The 20,689-nt window shown below is 34.0% G+C and overlaps 1 protein-coding gene and 1 long non-coding RNA gene across 2 annotated transcripts; one reads left to right on the top strand and one right to left on the bottom strand.

Moving 5' to 3' along the window:
* Nucleotides 1-10,842: 10,842 nt before the first annotated feature.
* On the top strand, nucleotides 10,843-12,011 carry LOC148581924 (uncharacterized). The gene is made up of 3 exons (XM_088494507.1): nucleotides 10,843-11,034; nucleotides 11,568-11,631; nucleotides 11,869-12,011. Exons 1-3 carry the CDS (start codon nucleotides 10,843-10,845, stop codon nucleotides 12,009-12,011), a joined length of 399 nt encoding a protein of 132 aa, XP_088350633.1.
* A 2,392-nt stretch (nucleotides 12,012-14,403) lies between these two features.
* LOC148581923 (uncharacterized) lies at nucleotides 14,404-19,187 on the bottom strand. Its single transcript, XR_015895874.1, has 9 exons — nucleotides 18,439-19,187; nucleotides 18,267-18,364; nucleotides 18,039-18,185; nucleotides 16,672-16,702; nucleotides 16,435-16,548; nucleotides 16,200-16,299; nucleotides 15,998-16,096; nucleotides 15,206-15,284; nucleotides 14,404-14,651 (listed from the first exon to the last, which is right to left on the bottom strand). It is a non-coding gene; the product is annotated as an uncharacterized LOC148581923 (long non-coding RNA).
* Nucleotides 19,188-20,689: the final 1,502 nt, after the last annotated feature.

Below are 20,689 nucleotides of genomic sequence, written 5' to 3'. Positions count from 1 at the left end.
TTCTCTCTTGTTTGCGCCATCTTTACAATCCCCTAAAACATTAGAAATTTTAGTTAGCAGCATTCAGGTAAATAAAATACACCCAACATATTATGTTCACTTACCAAATTTTCCTCTATTTCCGCACTCATTCTTTCGTCTAACTGCTCCTTACTCCAGTTGGCAATCCAGGGTTTTGGCGATCTTTCAGCCCTCTTCTTGCCTTTATTTTTAGAAAGATGAAAATAAATTATCATCAGGGCAAAGAGGCAGCCATCAATTGCCTTTTCCTTTTTCTCCTTGTAGTCGGTTATGCCCTTGACGATAAAACTCAAAACATGCCCTCCCCAGTTTCTCTCTGTTATGGTGTCCATCTCAAAAATTGGGGCCAGGTGCACAGGCGAGATTTTGTTTATTGTCGTTGGTAAAAGGAACGCCATCTGTATATAGAGGATGAAAATCCTCTTGAACATCAGGCGATCCTGTTCGTTACCAACGCCAATATCCATCATCTCATCTGTAAGACTTTTGAGGGTCTTACCCTGGAATCTTCTAAAAATTTCTTTGTCATCCTTAGAAAGTTCCTTATAATTGGCTTTCTGAGGAAATAGATATCCTACAAAAAGGAAAACAACAAAGTATGAATATCAGTTCAAATACACCCAAGCATCAACTAAAATACACCCAAGCGTCAGTTAATATACACCTATAATTTTTAGCGAGTTACATGTTGCGTTGATGCCAAGCGCATCACCTATTTTTTTTGGTGTTATTTTAAAAGAACCGTATCTGGTTTCCAGTCTGTTCTCCCCTAATTTGAAGTTGTTAGCCAGCTCCCTTAACACTTGGTGATGCACCCTTAGTGGTGGGATGTGCATCAAGCCACCGAATCCCAAATCCCTCACAATCGTTTTCTTCTCCTCACTCATGTTTCTGAATTTATCATTTAACAAATGTGTTGCACACTTAAGGTCTTTGGTTTGCTGTAAACAAAAATAAAATTATAGTCAGATATGTTTCTATTATATAAAACTGATTTCATCTAAGACATATATTTGTTCTTACATTTCTTCCAGGTTGGTTTCTTGCTGTCATTTTTTCTGAAATGAAAAATACACCCAAAGTTATCAGTAAGATACACCCATATATATGAGTCAGATACACCCATAGATATCAGTAAGATACACCCATAGATATGAGTCAGATACACCCATAGATATCAGTAAGATACACCCATAGATATGATTCAGATACACCCATATATATCAGTCAGATATCACTCAAACATGCATCAATATACAAGGTCAAGCAACATTACAAGGTCAAGCAATATCCACCCATGGACAAGCAAATATAAGAACAGTTGCAACTGCTGACTATTACAGTATATCAGTTCAGAAAAATACACCCAACAATTTGTGCCATATACACCCAACAAATTACCTCATATACACCCACCAAACTATGGAATATACCCCCAAAAATTAGTTACCAGAAGAACTAGAACAACAAGAACAGTAACACCTAGAAGAACTAAGAAGAACAGTGTAACATAGAACCAAGAATAACAGTAAAACCTAGAACAAGTAGAACATCATAAACTGTAAAATGAGACGTAGAGCAAGAAGAACAGTAAAATGTAAAACAACGTAGAAGAACAGTAAAACCTAGTTCTTCAATTTCGAAATGTGGAAAATATACAGGAATGGTAATGTAACGTACCTTGAGTATGATAGCTTTGTTTTCTCTGGAGATTCTTGATCGAGAGTTCTATGTTGTGTTGATGGAATTTTTGAATATTAGCGACGAGTTGTATATTTTCAGTATCGAATGATGCTCGAAAATGGAATGTTTGCTTTTTCTCTGAATGGCTTTGAGAAGTGGAAGAAGTGGAAGAGTCTGTCATTAAGGGGCGGTTTACGCGAAGCGTAACCGTTTGAGTGGAGCGCGTATAAATGACGCCCCATTCAATGCTCTTCTCTACACGTGTGGAATGTTTGTGGGCTGGGAGCTTGGATAACTTGTAAGGCCTTTTTGCTTGTATGTGTAGCAGGCCCGAATTTTTTAACCCTAACATTGAAAATTTCTTAATTTTGATGCTGAATTTTTTAATTGTAACACAGGTTCTTATTAAGAGGGTAAAATAAGAATAATTATAAAAATGTGAAACAAAGAGAGTTTTAAATTGTGTATAATTTTTAGAAAATAACACCCAAAATTTTTAACTATGACGAAGAAAGTTTCTTAATTTTGACACCAAAATTTTTTAACCATGACACAAAAAATTTTGGTTTAATTATTCTGCTGATCCCTATAGTTTCGCAAAATTTTCAATTATGTCCCTATACTTTTTTTTCTTTTAATTGAGTCCTTGCACCAAATTTTTTTTAATTGGGTCTCTACACTTTTTTTCCTTTTATTTAGGTCCCTGTACCAATTCTTTTTTTTTAGTTGGGTCCCTATAAAATTAAGCCAATTACTACTAAGAGGGACTCAATTAAAAAAAAAATTGGTACATGGACCCAATTAAAAAGAAAAAAAGTATACGTGTAAGATCCCGAATTTTGAAAAAAATTAATAAATTATTTATGATCCATTATATTTATTTAAGATAATATTTTTGGAAATTCTATATATAAAGGTTGAGTAAACTCTTATTTATTATTTAGAGTCCTTATAATTGAAAAATAATGAGTATTTCATGTCTTAATTTTAATATATAAATTTTAACCTTATTTTATAAATAAAGGAGGATTAATTTACTTATCTCCAATTTTCACTAAATTGGTATTTAACCAAAAATTATTTAAAGATTATTAATTAGAAGATATTTTTTTTCAAAAGATAGATACTTTATATTTAATTTGATTTTTATTATTATCCTACTTTTTATTTATTTCATAAAATTACACTACTATCCCTATTGTTCACAAAAAAAAAAATACCTAAACCTAATTTTCTATCCTAATACTAACTAAACTACACTCACCTCACCCCACACCCACGGTTAGCCCACACAACCCACTACCCAGCTCACCAACACTCAAAACAAAGAAAAAAAAAGAGAGAGAAACGAAAGAAAGGGATGAAAGGAGAGGGGAGCTATGGTAAGGGAGAAGGGGGAAAAGAGGGAGAGAGCGACAGAGAGCTGCGCCCTGCCACCGATCCGCCACCGAACTCGCCGCCCAGCCGTCGTCACGTCACTACCCAGCCACCATGGCATCGCTGCCTGCTGCCGCCGAACCGATTATTGCGTTCTGCTGCACGCCGTCACGGAGGAAGACCAAAACCCAGGGAGAGGGCCGCGTGAGGAGAGGTTGGCGTCGCCGTTCCCTGAAGCCCGTGTCGCCGTCGAGCCCAAATGAGATAGGAGAGACCGAGCCTGAACCCCGACGAGCTGGGAAGAACCAGCGCCGCCGCTGTGCCATCGTCGTGGACACCATCGCCGCCATTCGTGCCTCTGATTCGCGCCGGTGTGACTTCTGTCGCCGTTAGGCTGTCCACTGACATCACCGCCGCCATAACCGTCGTTGTTGGTGACCGCCAGTGGAACCCTGATCGTCTTGGTAAGCATTTCGTTCCGGAACCTTTGAAATCAATATTCTGTTATGTTTGGCTAGAGATTCTGAGATCTTGGTTACCGTAGGGTCGAGCTCCGAGGTTTGCATGTTGAATTTTTAGGTTGTCGTTGAACCACTGGAGTTTCTAGCCGTTGTCGAAGCTCCCGCCGAGTCAGTTCGGGATTGCGGCTGCTCAGTTCTACTGTCACCGTAAGTGTACTCTATTTCGAACCCTTATCGTTAGTTTTTCATTATGGATTTTAAGATTTTCGCGATATTAATGTTTTTAGGAATTAGAAATCGAGTTTGCATGTCACGATTGAGGCTGTTCTACTATTGAGAAAGTAAGCAGAGCTGAGGTTTTGGTTGCTGTTGATTCCGGGCTTAGAGAAAAGAGTTCAGTTGACACGTTTGGATTATGGTTTCGCTTACCGAGGTAGGGGTTTTTATAAAACTAATTTATTTTAAAGTGGAATTGTTATAAATTGATATGACGAGCGAAATGATTTTCTGGTGATTATGTAAGTCCTATGCATTGTTTGGTTTATCTTAGATGAATATGGTTGTCTGCTTGACTGAGATAATGTCTAATTTTATTAAAATTTAGATTTATGATTGGTTTGGCTTGAAATGATTTTTGATATTTAAAGTTCTGAGTTTTGTTTATTGGAAACTAATTTGGTCTTGAATCCTTTGGAAAGGAGTTGAGGATTGGTTTGGTTGGGACCCGAAAGGGTGGCAAAGTCCAAGTTTTAGGGGAGATGCTGCCGAATTTTCATAAAAATCTAGATTCTATTTTAAAATGTGATTTAGAAAAAGATTTGGACTTGAGAGGTTCTACGAATTGGTTCTTGATTTATTAAGAAATTGGTGTTTTGAGTTTAAACTGTTTAATAAAAGTTTATGTTTCCCGATTGATTTAAATATGAAGGGGCCTATGTTTTGAAGTTTGGTTAAAGAAGTACCTTTGGGTGAGTTTAGCGGAATTTGAAAGAAATTGAACTTGATTAATTAATTTCGTGTTGCTCTTAAAGTATTCTTTAAGTTCAACTTTAAGTTCGACTAAACAATTCTGAGCCTTTGGGAGAGTTTCTGATTTAAGAATGAAAAGAAATTGGGTTTTTTTTTTTAGACTTAAATAATTTTAGTTTTGAAACTGGTTCAGAACTCTTGGCTTACATGCTTTGGTTTTGATTTTAAATCTTTACTTTAATTTATCTCAACTTAAGCAACTATGATTCCGAGAATTTCTGAAGAGTTTAAGAAATGAGGCAGGTTATTCTTCCCTAAAGTCTTGAGTCCTTGCCAAGGTTGTTGATTAATAACTCTTGATTTCAAAGTGATGGAGCGAATGATTTGAAAATGAGTGATTTTGAGTCTTTCAGAAGAGATTTTGAATCTGGCTTGGTTATGAAGTTGTTTGAAAGTTTTGAAAAGAAAATTTACTTAAGAAAAGTGGTTCTTGGCAAGATGTGAATTGAATACGTTTGTGATTTGAAAGTGGGCCAAGAATGATTTTTGAAATAAGATTTTGAGTCTGATTGACTGTGGATGTTATTGAGAATATGATGAGGCCTGGCAAGGATGGTGGTATAGTTTCGCTTGCTCAGTGCGTAAACCGTTATGCAGAGATGGTGGTTTTGTCCCGCCTGTAGTGAGGATGGTGGTTTTGTCCTGCTCACATATTGATAAATTATTTGGCAAGGACGGTGGTTTAAATCCCGCTTGCTTGTGGAACCTATGGATAAGGATGGTGGTTGAATCCCGCTTATCCGAGTCGGGTCTGGCAACATAACCGACGCGTGAGCTCATGGCCAGTAGGACAGGCATGCATCATATGCATTTATATGACATTGTTTGGGTGTGCATATTATAATTGGTTTGCCTATGTGAATAGTTATGTTAATTGCTGATTGCTCTACTTGATATAACTGCTTGATTGTGTTTGAACCTTCTTACTTGTGTTTGTGGCTGAGAATTGGTTGGATTGTGATGAATTGGTTGTTGATTGAGCTGCTTGGGCCTAGGGCCGTGGTTGATTATGAGATGGGCTGAATGCTGTGTTTGGTTGTGTTTTCGGTTTAGAAAAGTATGAAAAACCAAACTGGTTCAGCATAGACTTAATGAACCTATGCTTGGAATAGTTTGGTCATTCATGTTGTCTAGGGAAAAACTTAAAAAAAAAAGAGCTTTTGGATTTATGAGAAATTAATAGCTTTCCCTTTTAGAAAGGATTTCGGATTTTGAATATTAAATCTTTGGTTTTGAAAAGAAGCATAAGGCGGTTATTAATCACTATACATTAAAAATGGTTTTATTTTTGTATCTTATTATAGCAATTCTGTAACCCTATAGTGAGAACCCTTTCGAGGACGATGTTCTCACTCCCCTACAGGTTTTTCCCTTTTCAGGATATGGGCGACGGAGTTTCAGGAGAGTTATATTTATTTTCTGTTTATTCGACATTATTTTGTATTATCTTAGTTTTATGTTTCCCTCGCCTTTAATTTTGCAAGTCTTCACAAGAGGGATAGGATTTTGATTATGTAATGCTTGTAATATTAATAATATGTAGATATATGTATATGTATCTTTTGTAAGTATTATGGTTTGTTTTGTAAATATGGTTGTATGTTATCAGATAAGAAGCCTCTTGAGCGGTTATACGGTTTAATTTTTTTAAACAGGCTCATATTTTAGTATTAAATATTTTAAAAGTCATCGTAATACCCGAGCTATCAGAGTGGCGCAGCCGGAAGCGTGACATTTTGATAATTAGGGTGTTACAATAGGGACCTAATTGAAAATTTTACAAAATTATAGGGACCAACAGAGTAATTAAACCAAAAAAATTTTAACTAATTTTTCTTATCATTGAACTAATTGAGTAGTATTAAACTCGTATTTAAGAGGTTTAGTCATTCCTATGTCATTTGTAACAAATAGATGTAGTTTTTTGTTCCAAAATATATTTGAATGTATTTTGTTGGTTGAATGAGTTAAAAATTTGGATTTGTGATTCTTTAAAGATTTTTTGTTATTTATAAAAAATTTCGGTATCATTTTCGACAGATTTCTTATGTTATTAACAAAAAAGTTTATGTGTTATTTTTGTTATTGTTAATTAATTATGTGATATTGAACGAAGATGATGATGATGATGATGATTATGATAATCAAAGAGGAAGAGGAAAAAAAAGAACAAAAAGAATGAATCAAACAAAAAAAAAAGATGAAAAAAGAGGAAAAGGAGAAAGAGAAAAAGGAGTAGGTGGAGGAAGAGATAGTGATGATAATGATAACGAAGGTGGAGAAAGAGAAGGAGGAAGAAGAATAACAAGAACAAAAGCATAATAGATATGCATATATAAATTTGACTTGGTTAGACTTGATTAAAAAACATTTGGTAGTCTAGCATTTTTATTAACAAAATATATATTATTTAACAAACATATATTTCTTTGCTATCATAAAAAATTATGTGTATTTAAAAAATTATATATTATTCAACCGATGTTATTTATTTGTTTGTTTTTCTTGATATACATAAAAAATAATTATTTTTACCTAAATAATTCGAAACAATGACAAAATTATACCAAAAAAACTAAATTTAAATATAAATTTTGTGTGACAAAATTATCCAATTATTAAATTTTTATTGGCCATTTTAAAAAATTAACTAATATCTCTGAATTACTCCTCTCTTCTATCTTTAACATCGGATACTATAGTCATTTATTTTCTCCCAAACTCCAAATTTTTATATCGTTCTATCACTACCCTACCACCACCACTACAGCACCACTAAAGAAACTTAGCCAAACCCTGGAGGCGACGAGAGAAAAGGAAACTATAACAACAACATTGATAGCGTTGCAATTGGTAGCTAGAAAGTGAAGGAATCCAAGAGGGTAAGATCGAATTGGATTCTAGGAATTGACGAAGGTGGCGGTGGCGATAACACTGGCACCAGAGATGAAGAGGAAGAGAAGTATAGTGGTAGCGACAAGGGGTGGCGTCGAAAATTTCATTTTGAAAATTCTAAAAGCCATATGAAATATCATAATCCTATGAATTAAATGGAGAATTTTGGGGTTGATGGGAACAAAAAGTTCTTTCAAAGATAGGAATAATCATAATCATCAAAATGGAACTGAGCTATCTAGGCCTCATATACTAGTTTTTATAGGAATAGGAATGGTGGGAGGGCAAGGTTTGGTGAAGATGGTGTTAAGGTTTGGCTAAATGGGTTAGGATTGGGTCTAAGAAGACAAGAAAGGGAGGCGCCTAGCGCCCAACATCAACCAGCGCCTAACGCCCAAGAGTCAAATTCTGTTATTTCTGTTACAAGAGAAGGAAAGTCAGTTGGGAGTTAGTTACTTGTTAATACTAGAATTTTCTGATATGAAAAACATAGTGACATTCTCTCAATTTCATTATGTCATAAACTTCATATGGTATCTAGAGCTTAGATTGATGCATGACTGAAATCATTTCTATCTCCAACATTGCATTAACCAACAAACATTTTCACTCCATACCCATTCTTGATAAACTTGACAAGTCTTATCGAACATGGCAGCAATTGGCCCTTTACACAATTTGGGTAAATTCTCTTAAAGATCATCTGGTACAAGAAAAGGTTCCTCCAAGATTTAGTACAGAAGCAAAAAAAGAAAGCAGATACAGAATCTTCAACATATAAAGAATGAAAGATCAAAGATCATTACTTAATAACATGATTACTCTCATTTATGGATGTTTCAGTCAACAATCAGATGCTGGGATGCAAGTTTGCATATTAGGTTTGGCAAAAGATTCAAGAATTTTCTCACAAACCTCCAAGACTCAAATCAAGCAGCTCAAATCCAAACTAAAGACTATCAAGAAAGCATGATCCTCAACTACTGAATATCTTAAGCGAATTCAAGATGTGGTAGATTCTTTGGCCGCACTAGGTCATGTGCTGATAGTGGAAGAACACATTAAATATGCATTATTTTTGTCATCTGTATTGTCAAAATATGATTCTCTTATACTCTTAAAAGTTGAATCGCTTCTTCTTGGTCATGAGGACATGATAAAGAGATTTAAAAGAACATAACATGGTTTAATTCAGTCAAATTTCACACAAGCAAATATTGAAAGAGGCTTTGGTAGAGGTCTTCAAGGTAGAGGAGCTGGAATTCTTTCGGTTCCAAACCTTAATGTCAGATTTGTAGAAGGTTTGGACACATTGTAATCACATGCTTCCACAGATTTGTTCAATAATTTTCAACTCAGTCCAATTCATCTACAAATTCGGCTAGTTTTTTATTTATGACAGCTCCACTACCATCCAATTTTCACAATCCAAGATCATTCATAGCAACTACTTCCAATATCTCTGAAAATTCTTGGTTCTTTGATATAAAGCATCACATCACATCACTCCTGACCAGTCACATTTGCTCACTGCATCAGAATTTTTTGGACCAGATCAAGTCTTGCGAGGTAATGGAACAAATACCAAAATTGCTCATATAGGTCATGGATACTTAATTTCTCTTGATAATAATAAAAATTTTTTTAAGGAACTTGATTCATGCTCCAAAAATGTCTAAATATTTAATCAGTGTTAAAAAATTTGCTGAAGATAATCACTATTTTTTTTGAATTTCATGCTAACCCTTGTTTTGTGAAATCTAATGGCACTCATTATATTTTTCTTCAAGGAGTGCCTACGAATGGAGTCTATCAATTCCGGCGTGTTGCTATAGCTTCCTCTCCATCATCTCATCTTGATCCTGGGAATTTTATTGATGTTTCTAGTTCTAAAAGCAATGTTCTTAGAATTGTTCCTAGTGTTTTACATAATTCTGATTGTAATCCTCATGAGTAAAATTCTACTTCCTTTGATCCAAGAGTCTATGCTACTAAATGCTCTTCTTTTATTGTTTGGCATGATAGATTAGGTCATGTCTCATCTAAAATTGTAAAATAAATACTGAACTATTGTAATATTTCTTGTTCACCTACAATAAAATGAGACTTCTTTTGCAAATTCTGCTGTATGGGAAAATACATGAACTACCTTATATAAGAGATGATTTTCAGTTTTATAAACCTCTTGATATGATCTATACCGTTGTATGGAGTCCTTCAATAATTCTATCATTTCTTGGATTCACTTACTAATGTTTTTTTTTTATAGATGCCTTTACTAGATATACATTTATTTTTTTGCCATATTCTAAATTATAGCTAATGCAAGCTTTTGTTCAGTTTAAACAACAAATTGAGAACTTTATTGGTCTTACAATCGAAGCTTTATAGTCTAATCATGGAAGGGGATATCTCTCTCATCAATTTATAAATTTTCTACATCAACATGAATTACATACAGGTTTTCTTGTCCATATTCACATCAACAAAATAGAAAGGTTGAACTAAAACATAGAACATAGACATATTGTTGAAATGAGTTTATCTATGTTAGCTAGAGCATTCATTCCTCTTGTACACTAGGATGATGCTTTTCGTTCTAGGATGATGCTTTTCGTTTGGCCACTTACCTTATAAATAGACTTTCCTCTTCAAACACTCAACATAAATCTCGTTTTGTACTTTTGCATAACAAAGGTCCAAATTATTCTTTTTTTAAAGGTATATGGCTGTGGTTGTTTTTCTTATTTGAAACCATACAATGACAAAAAAGTTTTTTTCAAATATGATCTTGCTGTTTTTATTGGATATGCACCTAATCACAAGGGGATATGAGTGTTTAACTAAGTTTGGAAAAATTATTATCACCAGAAATGTCTTATTTGATGAAACAAGTTTTTCATATTCTGAACTATTTGGAACTACATCTCTTACACATATTAAATCACAATTTCTTCATACAAATTTATCTATTCCTATTATTACTCCTCCTCCTTTCATTACTAATCATGCCTCTACTAATATTACTAACTCTCCTTCAGTTTCTTTACATACTATTGAGTCTATATCTACTACAACTTCAAACTTCATCAACTACACAATCTTCTCCCTCTGCTATTTCACCTACGTCTTCCATTGGCTCCCAACACCCTCCATCAACCTCCATTCTTATTTCAGCAATTGAGATCTAGTTACCCCTTTCACAACCCACATCAGCAACTAATAATACTAACCCTATGATTACCAAATCAAAATCTAGTTCCTTTAAACCCAGAGCTTTTCACTCTTCAATCACTTATACTCCTGATCCATATTTCTTCAAACCATTCATTTTTCTATTAAGAATGTCATTTAATTACCTCATTGAAAAGATGCTATGATTGCTGAATTAGAGACATTACACAAAACACAAATATGGAGCTTAGTTCGTCCACCACCAAATAGCACTATTCTTGGCTCAAAGTGGGTGTATGCTATCAAGAGATCTCTATCTGGTGAGGTAAAAAGGTATAAAGCCAGGTTGGTAGCATTAGAAAATCATCAGGTCGAAGGGATAGATTTCACTGAGGTATTCAGTCCAGTGATCAAACATTCTACAATTCAAGTTATCTTGACTATTACAATCTCTTTAAATTGGCAAATTCAACAATATGATTTTAATAATGTATTTTTAAATGGAAAATTAAATGAAACACTTTATATAACTCAACCTCCAGGATTTGTTTTTAATGACTCTTTATAGGTTTTTGCAAATTACGCAAAGCAATTTATAGCCTCAAACATGCTCCTCGAGCTTGGTATGTCACCTTAGCATCTACCCTCTCTCAATTTTGGCTTAAAAGCACCAAGTATGATCCCTCCTTATTTTTTCTAAAAACTACACATTATTCTATCTATATTTTAGTGTATGTTGATGACATTCCTGTTATAAGGAGTGATTCTTCAGCTATAGAGTCTTTAATATCTCAATTACATTGCATTTTACTCTAAAGCATCTTGGTATTTTTAGTTATTTCTAAGGTCTAGAGGCTTTTAAATTCAATTTTGGACCTTATTGTCTTTGCCAAACAAAATATATTAAAGATCTTCTTTTTTGAGCAGGTATGCAAGAGGCAAAAACCAGTTCCTACTCCCATGATCTCCATTGAGAAACTCTCTCAATATGGTACTGAATCTTTTCATGATCCTACTCACTATAGATCAATTGTTGGTGCCTTATAATATTGTACACTCACATGGCCATAAATTTGTTTTGCTATCAATAAAGTTAGTCAATTCATGCATAATTCATTGATCTGCCATTGGAAGTCTGTGAAACGAATACTTAGATACCTTGCAGGTACTATAAATCAAGGTATTATTTTTCATCCTGCTACTGACTTTAGATTTTTGCTTTTTGCAGATGCGGATTCGAGGTCAGATGTAGATGATAGGCATCTATATCAAGTTATTGTGTGTATTTTGGAAGCAATTTGGTTGCTTGGTCCAGTAGAAAACAGCATTCCATCAGCCGTTCAAGTGCAGAAGCAGAATTTTGAAGCATAGCTGATACATCTTCTCTTCTTGTAGCCACTCCACTTATTTACTGTGATAATGCTAGTGCAGTCCAGATTTCTGCCAATCCAATCATGCATCATCGCACAAAATATTTTGAACTTAATCTTTCATTTTGTGAAGGATAGAGTTATTCAAAAGAAACTTGTGAAGGATAGAGTTATTCAAAAGGACACTTGAGAATCCCAAATACATGGGGATTATTGTGTTTTGACTTAGTTATATTGTTGTCAATGTCCAAAACAAGCTTGATGGAAACCTCCTCCTTCACTAGTACAGGGTGCTCCTTTTTCTTTGGTGGTGCTTGCAGTTGTGGTGGTGATAGTGATAGTAGTGTTGTGTTGTTATAGGTAATTAAAAATAAAAAATAGGAGTAATTTGAGATTTTTGATTATTTTTTAAAAAATTTAATAGAAATCGAAGAGTTAGATATTTTTGTTATACATAACTCACATTTTATGTGTATAAATTTAATTTTATTTTTTTGTAAATAATTTTATTAGCAATATTTATAGTTGTAGAAATAGTTGTTTTTTCTATACATAAACTGTCTAAAGAGACTTGTTTAGACTTCAAATTTCAAATACAATAATAATTTTAGTAAGGAGAAAGGTGGCTCCTCATGTATTTCAAGGGGCAATGTCACCTCAGAAAAATAATATTACAATTCTTTTAAAATATATACATATACTTTCTCTACCAAAAGAATAAAATGTGCATATAATTTATGTTTCTATAACCCATTTATTCAAGACTGACCTTGAACGATGGGATCCGCGACCTGGCAAGGTTGTCGAGCCTCGCGATTTCTGAGACTTCGTGCAAGCAGCGGGGGTGAAACTTGTAAAGACACTCCAACTCTCAAGTTAGAGAGAATCTCCCAAGATTAATATTTAGGGTCTTTTGGTGTGTCATATCTGGGGGGGAGTCCGAAGTTCCCCTTATATGGATTGCTTTGGGATTCCGAGATCATCCTTATATGGGAAGATACAATTTTGTATCAGAATATGACTGATGGAATGATTTGCAATGGACTGGGAGGTCCTGGGTGATTAGGGAGGACGAATTGGCCTAAGGTCCAGCTTTTTGTCGAGCCTCAAAGGTTGAGAGGCTGGGTTTGTAACACCATCTAATAATTCAGAGAGGTTTTTGATTAGATTTTTTAGGATTCAATAATTCTAAAGGTTTTGGTTATGAAAATTTTGAATATAATAATTAATTTTAAATATATTTTTATTAGAAATGAAATTATTTTTAAAAAAAAAACTAAACAAAAAAGTGGAAAACTAGTTGTAAAAACCAGAATGACAATACAAAAATATTTGAGATAGAAAAGTGGCATGCACAATGCTCAAGTTATACAGAAAAAACAACTATTTATACTCATGAACTTTACGAATGTTGACAAAAGTACCCATCAAACAAGAAAACTAACGTTGTACCACTACAAGAATATGGTCGATTAGCTACCACAAAAAGAGTCGTAAAATCATCGCTAATCTGACACAAAATATAATTTGCGATGGATTAGCTACCACTTAGCAACTAATACTTTCCTCGCTAATTACAAGTCGCAGATCAGTGAGGCAAACACAACAGTCGCTAATTCATCGGAAAGTTTTTTAGCTACCGATTAGATAGTCGCAAATCAATCACTAAAGTAAAAGCTAATTCCATAGAAGAAATGGACTAAACGGTAGTCGCTAATTAGCGATAAACTCTACTATAGCAGACTCATCGCTAAATGCAAGGTAACTTCGTAGACAAAATAGAAAGATTAGTTGACGCTAATTAGCGAGGAATTTTTTTGAACCTAACTCGTCGCAAGTTGTCCGCTAATATGGTCGCAAATCTGTCACATTTTATAGCAAATCTATAGCTAATCTTTGAAAATCTTTAATCAAATTTGTAGGAATTTTGTCGCTAAACCAAAGCTATTTGAAATGATAAAGTAGAGTTATGAAATAGTCGCTAATTTGCTAGGAAATTATATATAGTCAATTAGTTGCAATACTATCGCAAAATGTCATCGCAAATTCCTTTTAAAATAGTAACAAACCAATAGGTATCTCACAAATATTTCAATCGCAATAGATTCTTTAATTTGCCACCATCATCAATAACGAGTATGTCGCTATACTAAAATAAACCTCATATTTTTTTATTTTAGTCATTAAACTAAAAAAATTATATCACATACAGAATAAACGAGTTTATCAAAATTATACATTTAAAAAAGTTCAAACCATGTTTCAAGAAATTATGTATTGAAGCTTAACCTGATAATAACCAAGCTTTTGGGTCTTGATCAAATGCCTACTCTATCTTTTCAATAGCTCTCAATAACATAATTAGTAAACTAACAAAGAAAAAAACTCACTTATAATATAATGTAAAAGTAAGTATTCACTCACATTTTTAAAGATGTTTCAATCTGGCTACACAAATGTGTTCCTGCTTCTATAAAATTCATTATACATTACACATCTCAGTTCCTCATTGCACATTGAAAATTAAATAAAAAAATAAAAAATACAAACACCTAAGACTTGGCATATCAATTGCACAAAGAACATGTCCACTAATTTCACCTTCAGTTTCACCAATATTGTCATTTATACTGGGATCAAACTGCAAAATACCACAGAAAAATAACGGTAAATAATAGCACATCAGTTAATCAAAATAAAAATAGAATAATAATAAATTAAACGTAAAAAATAGTAGCTATCAGAACAGCAATGAAGATGAAAAAAAATTAAAATCAAGAACAAAAAATAATAGAACCATTAAATTAAAATAAAAAACTAACAAATTATAAAAAATAACAATAAAAGCAACCAACAGTGAAGAACAACAAATTAAAAATTAATAAATAAAAAGTTAGCAACAACAAAAAACAACAAATTAAGAACAGAAAATCAAGAACAAGCAAACAATAGCAAGAAGCCAAGAACAACAAATAAATAGCAGTAAAGAACAACAAACTATAGCAAGAACAGAGAAAATCAATAATAGAAAGAAATCAATTGTCTTGCATTAATTAATTAATTGATTAATTAATCAATAAAGACCCAATACTCAAGCTAAAGTCAAAATCAAATGAAATCACTATACCCCTAATAATAATCAAGCTAAGTTAAAAAAAAAAGTAAATAATTTAATTTCCATTTAAAATTACAAACCTTGCTACATCATAGGCAAGTAGAACTTCTGGAGTCTGCCTTGTCTCTAGAGTCATTTTAGCGAGATTAAGGAATAGCTCTGCAGGTTCAACCTAGGATAACTTATTTTCTTAGGTTTTTCTATTGCCAGTGAAACATTAAAGATAAGAGCACAACAAAGGACAACTTACTTTATAACCAGGATGCTTATCCAATTTAAGGAGAGCATAATAGTCTCAAAACTCTTTTTCGGTAGGCACAAGTATTCCTTTCTTTCTGTGATCATCATACATCTGAAATAATTCAACCGAAGTTATGTTCATATGTTCAATATTGAAGTGAGCATGAAATCCCGCAGAAAATCCTTCTCCTTTTGTGTATTCACATAATTCATGCATTGCAATAATGTGTAATTGGATCTGAAATCACAAAAATCAATAGCTTCATGAGTTTTAAACTTTTAACCATCACTAGATATTGTTCTTACAAACATCATCAAGTAGATGCAGGTTCTTGATAAAAGGCATCAGAACCTTTAGAAAATTATTTTACCAACAAATAAATATGAAACTACTGTATCTGTAAGTAGCCACAATATATATTTGTATTGAGCCTTAATCAATATAGCATATAAAAAACTTGCAGAAAAAATAGATATTATTTCCACTTCAATAAGAGAAAAATCAGGTTTTATTATACTTTTGTTAAAAATAAAAAAATACCATCTGTTCAAGCATAGAATAGCCCCTTGATAAAAAATGTGCTGCATTCTCAAGTCCATTCTAATTGCTCTAATCCTATTCCACAAGAAACCTCTCAACATAGGGCTGATGTAGCAGAAAAAGTAGATAATCAATTGTCTTCTGAATTATGGGCATTGGTAGAATCAAGCTTGCTTCCCTCTCTGCTGTCCTAGTATATTGCCATGAAACATGATAAGTGTTACTAATGAAAAGTGATAATAGTATTTATGAAAAAAAAAAGTATAGTTTACTATTAGTAATATGACAATCACTTTAACTGGTCAAGATTGCTGGTTATATTTCTATCCCCATCCAAGCGTTCATACTGGTCAAAATCCCCTTTTTTCCTTTCACGCTCTCACTACTCAGTCTCTAAAATACAGAAATCTCAAGTATTTTTATGCAAAGATCAAGTTCTTTATGCAATAAATTTGTTTAGACTTTAGACATATCTTTCAGTATATATATATAAGACTAGGAAGGGAATTGAATTTGTGTCAAGCATACCTGCAGTACACGCAGAATTCACAGAACCAGCAAAATAAATAAATAAAACCAATTTGAATTGAATCATCTGATTGTTGTGATTTCTTTGTATTTTACAGAACATTGACAACCAATCTAAAAATTATGCACAAACCTTTCATAACCACCAAATCCCCAGCTGCACAAATGGATAATCTTAAGTTATAACTTATTTTACAGAGCTAAGATACTGAACTAAGAAAGTAAAGAATTACTCACAAGTAGACAAAGCCATTCTTATCCACAGCCACTAAACATTCAAAAAGAAATAATGAGTAGATGAACGAAAAGATTAAATAATTGAGATCAAGAATGGAAAAAACAAGGACCTGTGTGATTTGTCCCACATGCCACTATAACAATTGTTTTCCAAGACAGAGAAGCAATTGCCCGAGGATGTGGCTGGGGTACACACACCAATTTCACAGAGCTATCCTTGAAATTATACTGCAAGCAAATGCAAAATATGTGAAGCTTTCTGTTCTTTGTTGCACCTTTCATGCAAACATTTACTAGGATAACATAATAAAACAAAGCAGAGCCACAACACGAACAATTAAAATACAATAAAAAATTACGCAGCAGCAACAACAAACTTTTCCAAAGATTAACAAGGATTATCAAAATTTCAAGCTTTGAGGACAATTTCAGTCTCAATTTTTTTCAGCACAGCACAATACAACTGCAGTGAGCAGAGCTAATCATTCAAAGAAAGAACACAGAACAATACAAAGAACAAAAATAGGACTAAAATGAATCAACTAATTAGTAATCATTCAATCCAAAAAATAGCTAATCATTCAATGATTCAAATTTCAATTAGTAGCACTAGCAGAATCTCTAAAAAAATCAATGTTCTTATCAGAACAAAGAACGAATAGTCATTACGGTGTCCAAATCCTCATATCAAGTCTTCTACCACTAGCAAACCCTTAACTCAAAAACACAATAAACAAAACTTTTGATTCTAAAACTAATAAATCTCCAAAAAAATCTAGACCTATTTAAATACTCACTATTTTCAACAAAAACTAAGGCATATCAACCCTCAAATTCACATAAGTTCAACATTTTAGATAGATAAAAAAATTCTAATAAACATGAAAAATCTTAATTCGTTATTTTTTTGTTGATCGAGCTAAGACTATAGATTAAATTCGAAATATCTATTTCTTAATAAATCAAGAACCAAGCAATGGAACCTCTCAAATTCATTCTTTTTCTAAATCATATTTTAAAACAGGATCTTAATTTTCATAAAAATTCAGCAGCATCTCCCCTAAAACTTGGACCTTCCCAACTAAACCTTTCCGCAACCCCTTTCTAATGGGTTCAAGACCAAATCAGTTTTCAGTAAGACCAAATTCAAACTTTCAAATATTAAAGATCATTTCAAATCAAAACAATTAGAAATCTCCATTTAACAAAGTTAGACATTATTTCAATTCAACAGACAACCAGATTCATCCAAGACAAATCAGATAATGCATAAGACTTACATAATCACCAGAAATACATTTAGCAAGTCATATCTATTTATAACATTTCCAATTTAAAATAAATTAGTTTGTATAAAAAGCCCCTACCTCGATCGCGACTCAACTACGCGGCAAAACTCTATTTTCTTTCGGCCCGCAACGGCGGCATTGCAGCAATCGCAACCTCAGCTCCAAACTACTTTCGCAGCAATCACAGCAACTCTAATCGCAACATACAACCTCGATAATTCAAACCTAAATCATAAATGTCGCGAAAATCCTAAATAACACATAACAGAATACTAACGGCAAGAGTTCCAAAACCGAGATACTTACGGTAATAGCAGAACGAAGCAGCAGCAACTCCAACCTGTCCCGGCAACAGCTCTGGTGATGGCAACAGCTCTGGTGATGGCGAAAAACCTCAGCGGCAGCTGCAATAACATCGCAGTGATAACAATACCTAGAAATTGAAAGAACGGAAACCGAAAGCAAGAATACTCTCTACCAACGGTGGTGGCGGCGACTAGGAACTCCGACAGCGGCAGCAGCAGCTCCGGAGTGGCTCTGTCGGTTCAGCAGCAGCAGTGACTCCCTTTCCTCTCTTCCGTCTACGTTTCTGTTTCCCTCTCCTCGCGTCGGATCCTGGTGGTGGCTTGACGGCTTCAGAACAGCGATGGCAGTGGGTGACCCAACGGCGGCAGAAGGTTCCAACTCCAACCGCGATGCCGTTCCTCTCCTCCGCATGCGACAACTTCGACCTCCCTCTCGCACGCGTCCTTCTCTCGAGTCTTGACAGAAGAGCGGCGGCACAGTCGCGTCTTTCCTCCCTCGCGTCGAGCTCCTCTTCCGATGAACCTCCATTGATGGCGACGACGGAAACTGGGCACAGCTCCTCCAGCTCGACGCGACCTTTCCTCTCATCTGCCCGATCTCTCTCTCCTCTTCTGGTGTGCGACGATGGCGCGGGAAACGACGACGATGACGATGGGCTCTGCGGCGGCGACACGGCGGTGAACGATAGTGGCTCTGCCGGCGTGCTCTTCCCCCTCTCCTTTCTCTCCTTTTTTTTCTCCCTGTTTCTCTCACTCCCCGATCTCCATTTCCCTTTTCTTCCTTTCTTCAAATCTGTGTGTGAAAGGTGGTGTGTGGGTGCCGTTGGAGAGGGTAAGGGAGATGAGGGTGTGTGCGGCTGATAGTGAGAGGTGAGTGAGTGTTGTGGTGTGTATCAGGGGAGCGGGTGTGGCGGTGGCTAGTGAATATCAGGGTCAGGGTTGTTTTGGGGGGATATAGGGTTTTGATTTGAAAATTAGAGTTTTATACTTTTATGTATGAAATTTGGAATTTTGGGTTAATATGAAATATAATTAAATCTCTAAAATTATTCTAAAATATTATTTATTGTGTCAAAATATTAATTAATTTGAAATCAAATACTTTAATTAAAATTATAAGGTAATATAATTAATTTTTTTATTTATAAAAATATTAGTATTAAATTTCGAAATCTCACTCATTTAAATCAAATCATATAAAATTCTTATTATTTTACATTTGCTAAGTTTTATAATTTAAATATAGAAAATAATTTGATAATTATAAAATTAAATAAAACCTTAAATTACTTTAAACTCAATTAATCAAAATTTGTTTTAATTATCTTTAATAAAATAATTTCTAAAATTAAAGTACTTAATGAATAATTAAGTCAAAATTAGCTCTTAATAAGTTTTTCTGAAATTTTTGGGTCTTACAATAATAACATTTTATATTATTTAAATTTGATTTAATTAAATTATATGTAAATTATGATATAATCCATACTTTTATATAATACATAAAATAATGAGCAAATATAATAAAAAATCTACTAGTGGCACATATAAAATAATATGGTATATATAATTATAAGCATTACATAAAATAAGATGGGAACTTTTACTCACTCTCAGGTTCAAGGATTGAACCTTAAAAAATCACATTTTGAAGGGGATTTAAATAGATGCTTTTACAGTGATTCACACCCCGCTGGTCTATGTGTGGAGTGTGCGGATCAAGGAGGAAGTGCGGGTCAACTGCCTAAACCAAGTCCGATTCGCAACAAAACTGTCCGATTTCAACTTTTGACCGCCATTGATTGAGTTAATTGCAAGTCCGATCTTAATAATGAACCGAATCGGATAGGACATCAATTCACTGTTTTTTCAGTCAAACCGGTCCGATCCGATCTGATTCGGTTCTAATAACTATGGCAAAGTCGTTTAGACTTGCATTTTTTACAAGTTTGATTTTAGAGTCAAATATCCATCTTTTACTCATTCTTAGGTTCAAGGATCGAACCTTAGAGACGCCACTTTTGAATGGGATTCAAATAGATGCTCCTACAGTGATCCACACCCCACTAGTCTACGTGTGGAGCACGCGGGTCAAGGAGGAAGTGCGGGTCATCAACTGCCTAAACTGAGTCCGATTCGTGACAAAATCATCTGGTTTTTAACTATTTGACCGCTATTGACCGAGTCAATTGCAGGTCTGGTCTTAATAATGAACCAAACCGGATAAGACATCGGTTTACTAGTTTTCTGGTCGAACTGGCCGGCCAGTCTAGTTCTGATAACTATGGCTAAGTTGTTTACACTTGCATTTTTACGAGATTGATTTTAGAGTTAAATATCCATCTATTTAAGTCAAGTAAACAAGCTAGTCCGACAAATTTAGCTCATTTTGGGTAAAATACTTAAATAAACAAAATGCATACA

Source organism: Arachis ipaensis, chromosome B10, assembly GCF_059453495.1.
Source record: "Arachis ipaensis isolate K30076 ecotype BB chromosome B10, ASM5945349v1, whole genome shotgun sequence".
Lineage (NCBI taxonomy): Eukaryota > Viridiplantae > Streptophyta > Magnoliopsida > Fabales > Fabaceae > Arachis > Arachis ipaensis.
This window is presented reverse-complemented; position numbering and strand designations above follow the sequence as displayed.

Coding starts and splice junctions, on each gene's coding strand:
- LOC148581924 (XM_088494507.1), top strand. CDS start 10,843: ATGATTGCTGAATTAGAGACATTACACAAAACACAAATATGGAGCTTA. Junction 11,035..11,567: donor AAGGGATAGATTTCACTGAG/GTATTCAGTCCA, acceptor TTTTTTGAGCAG/GTATGCAAGAGGCAAAAACC. Junction 11,632..11,868: donor TGAGAAACTCTCTCAATATG/GTACTGAATCTT, acceptor TGCTTTTTGCAG/ATGCGGATTCGAGGTCAGAT.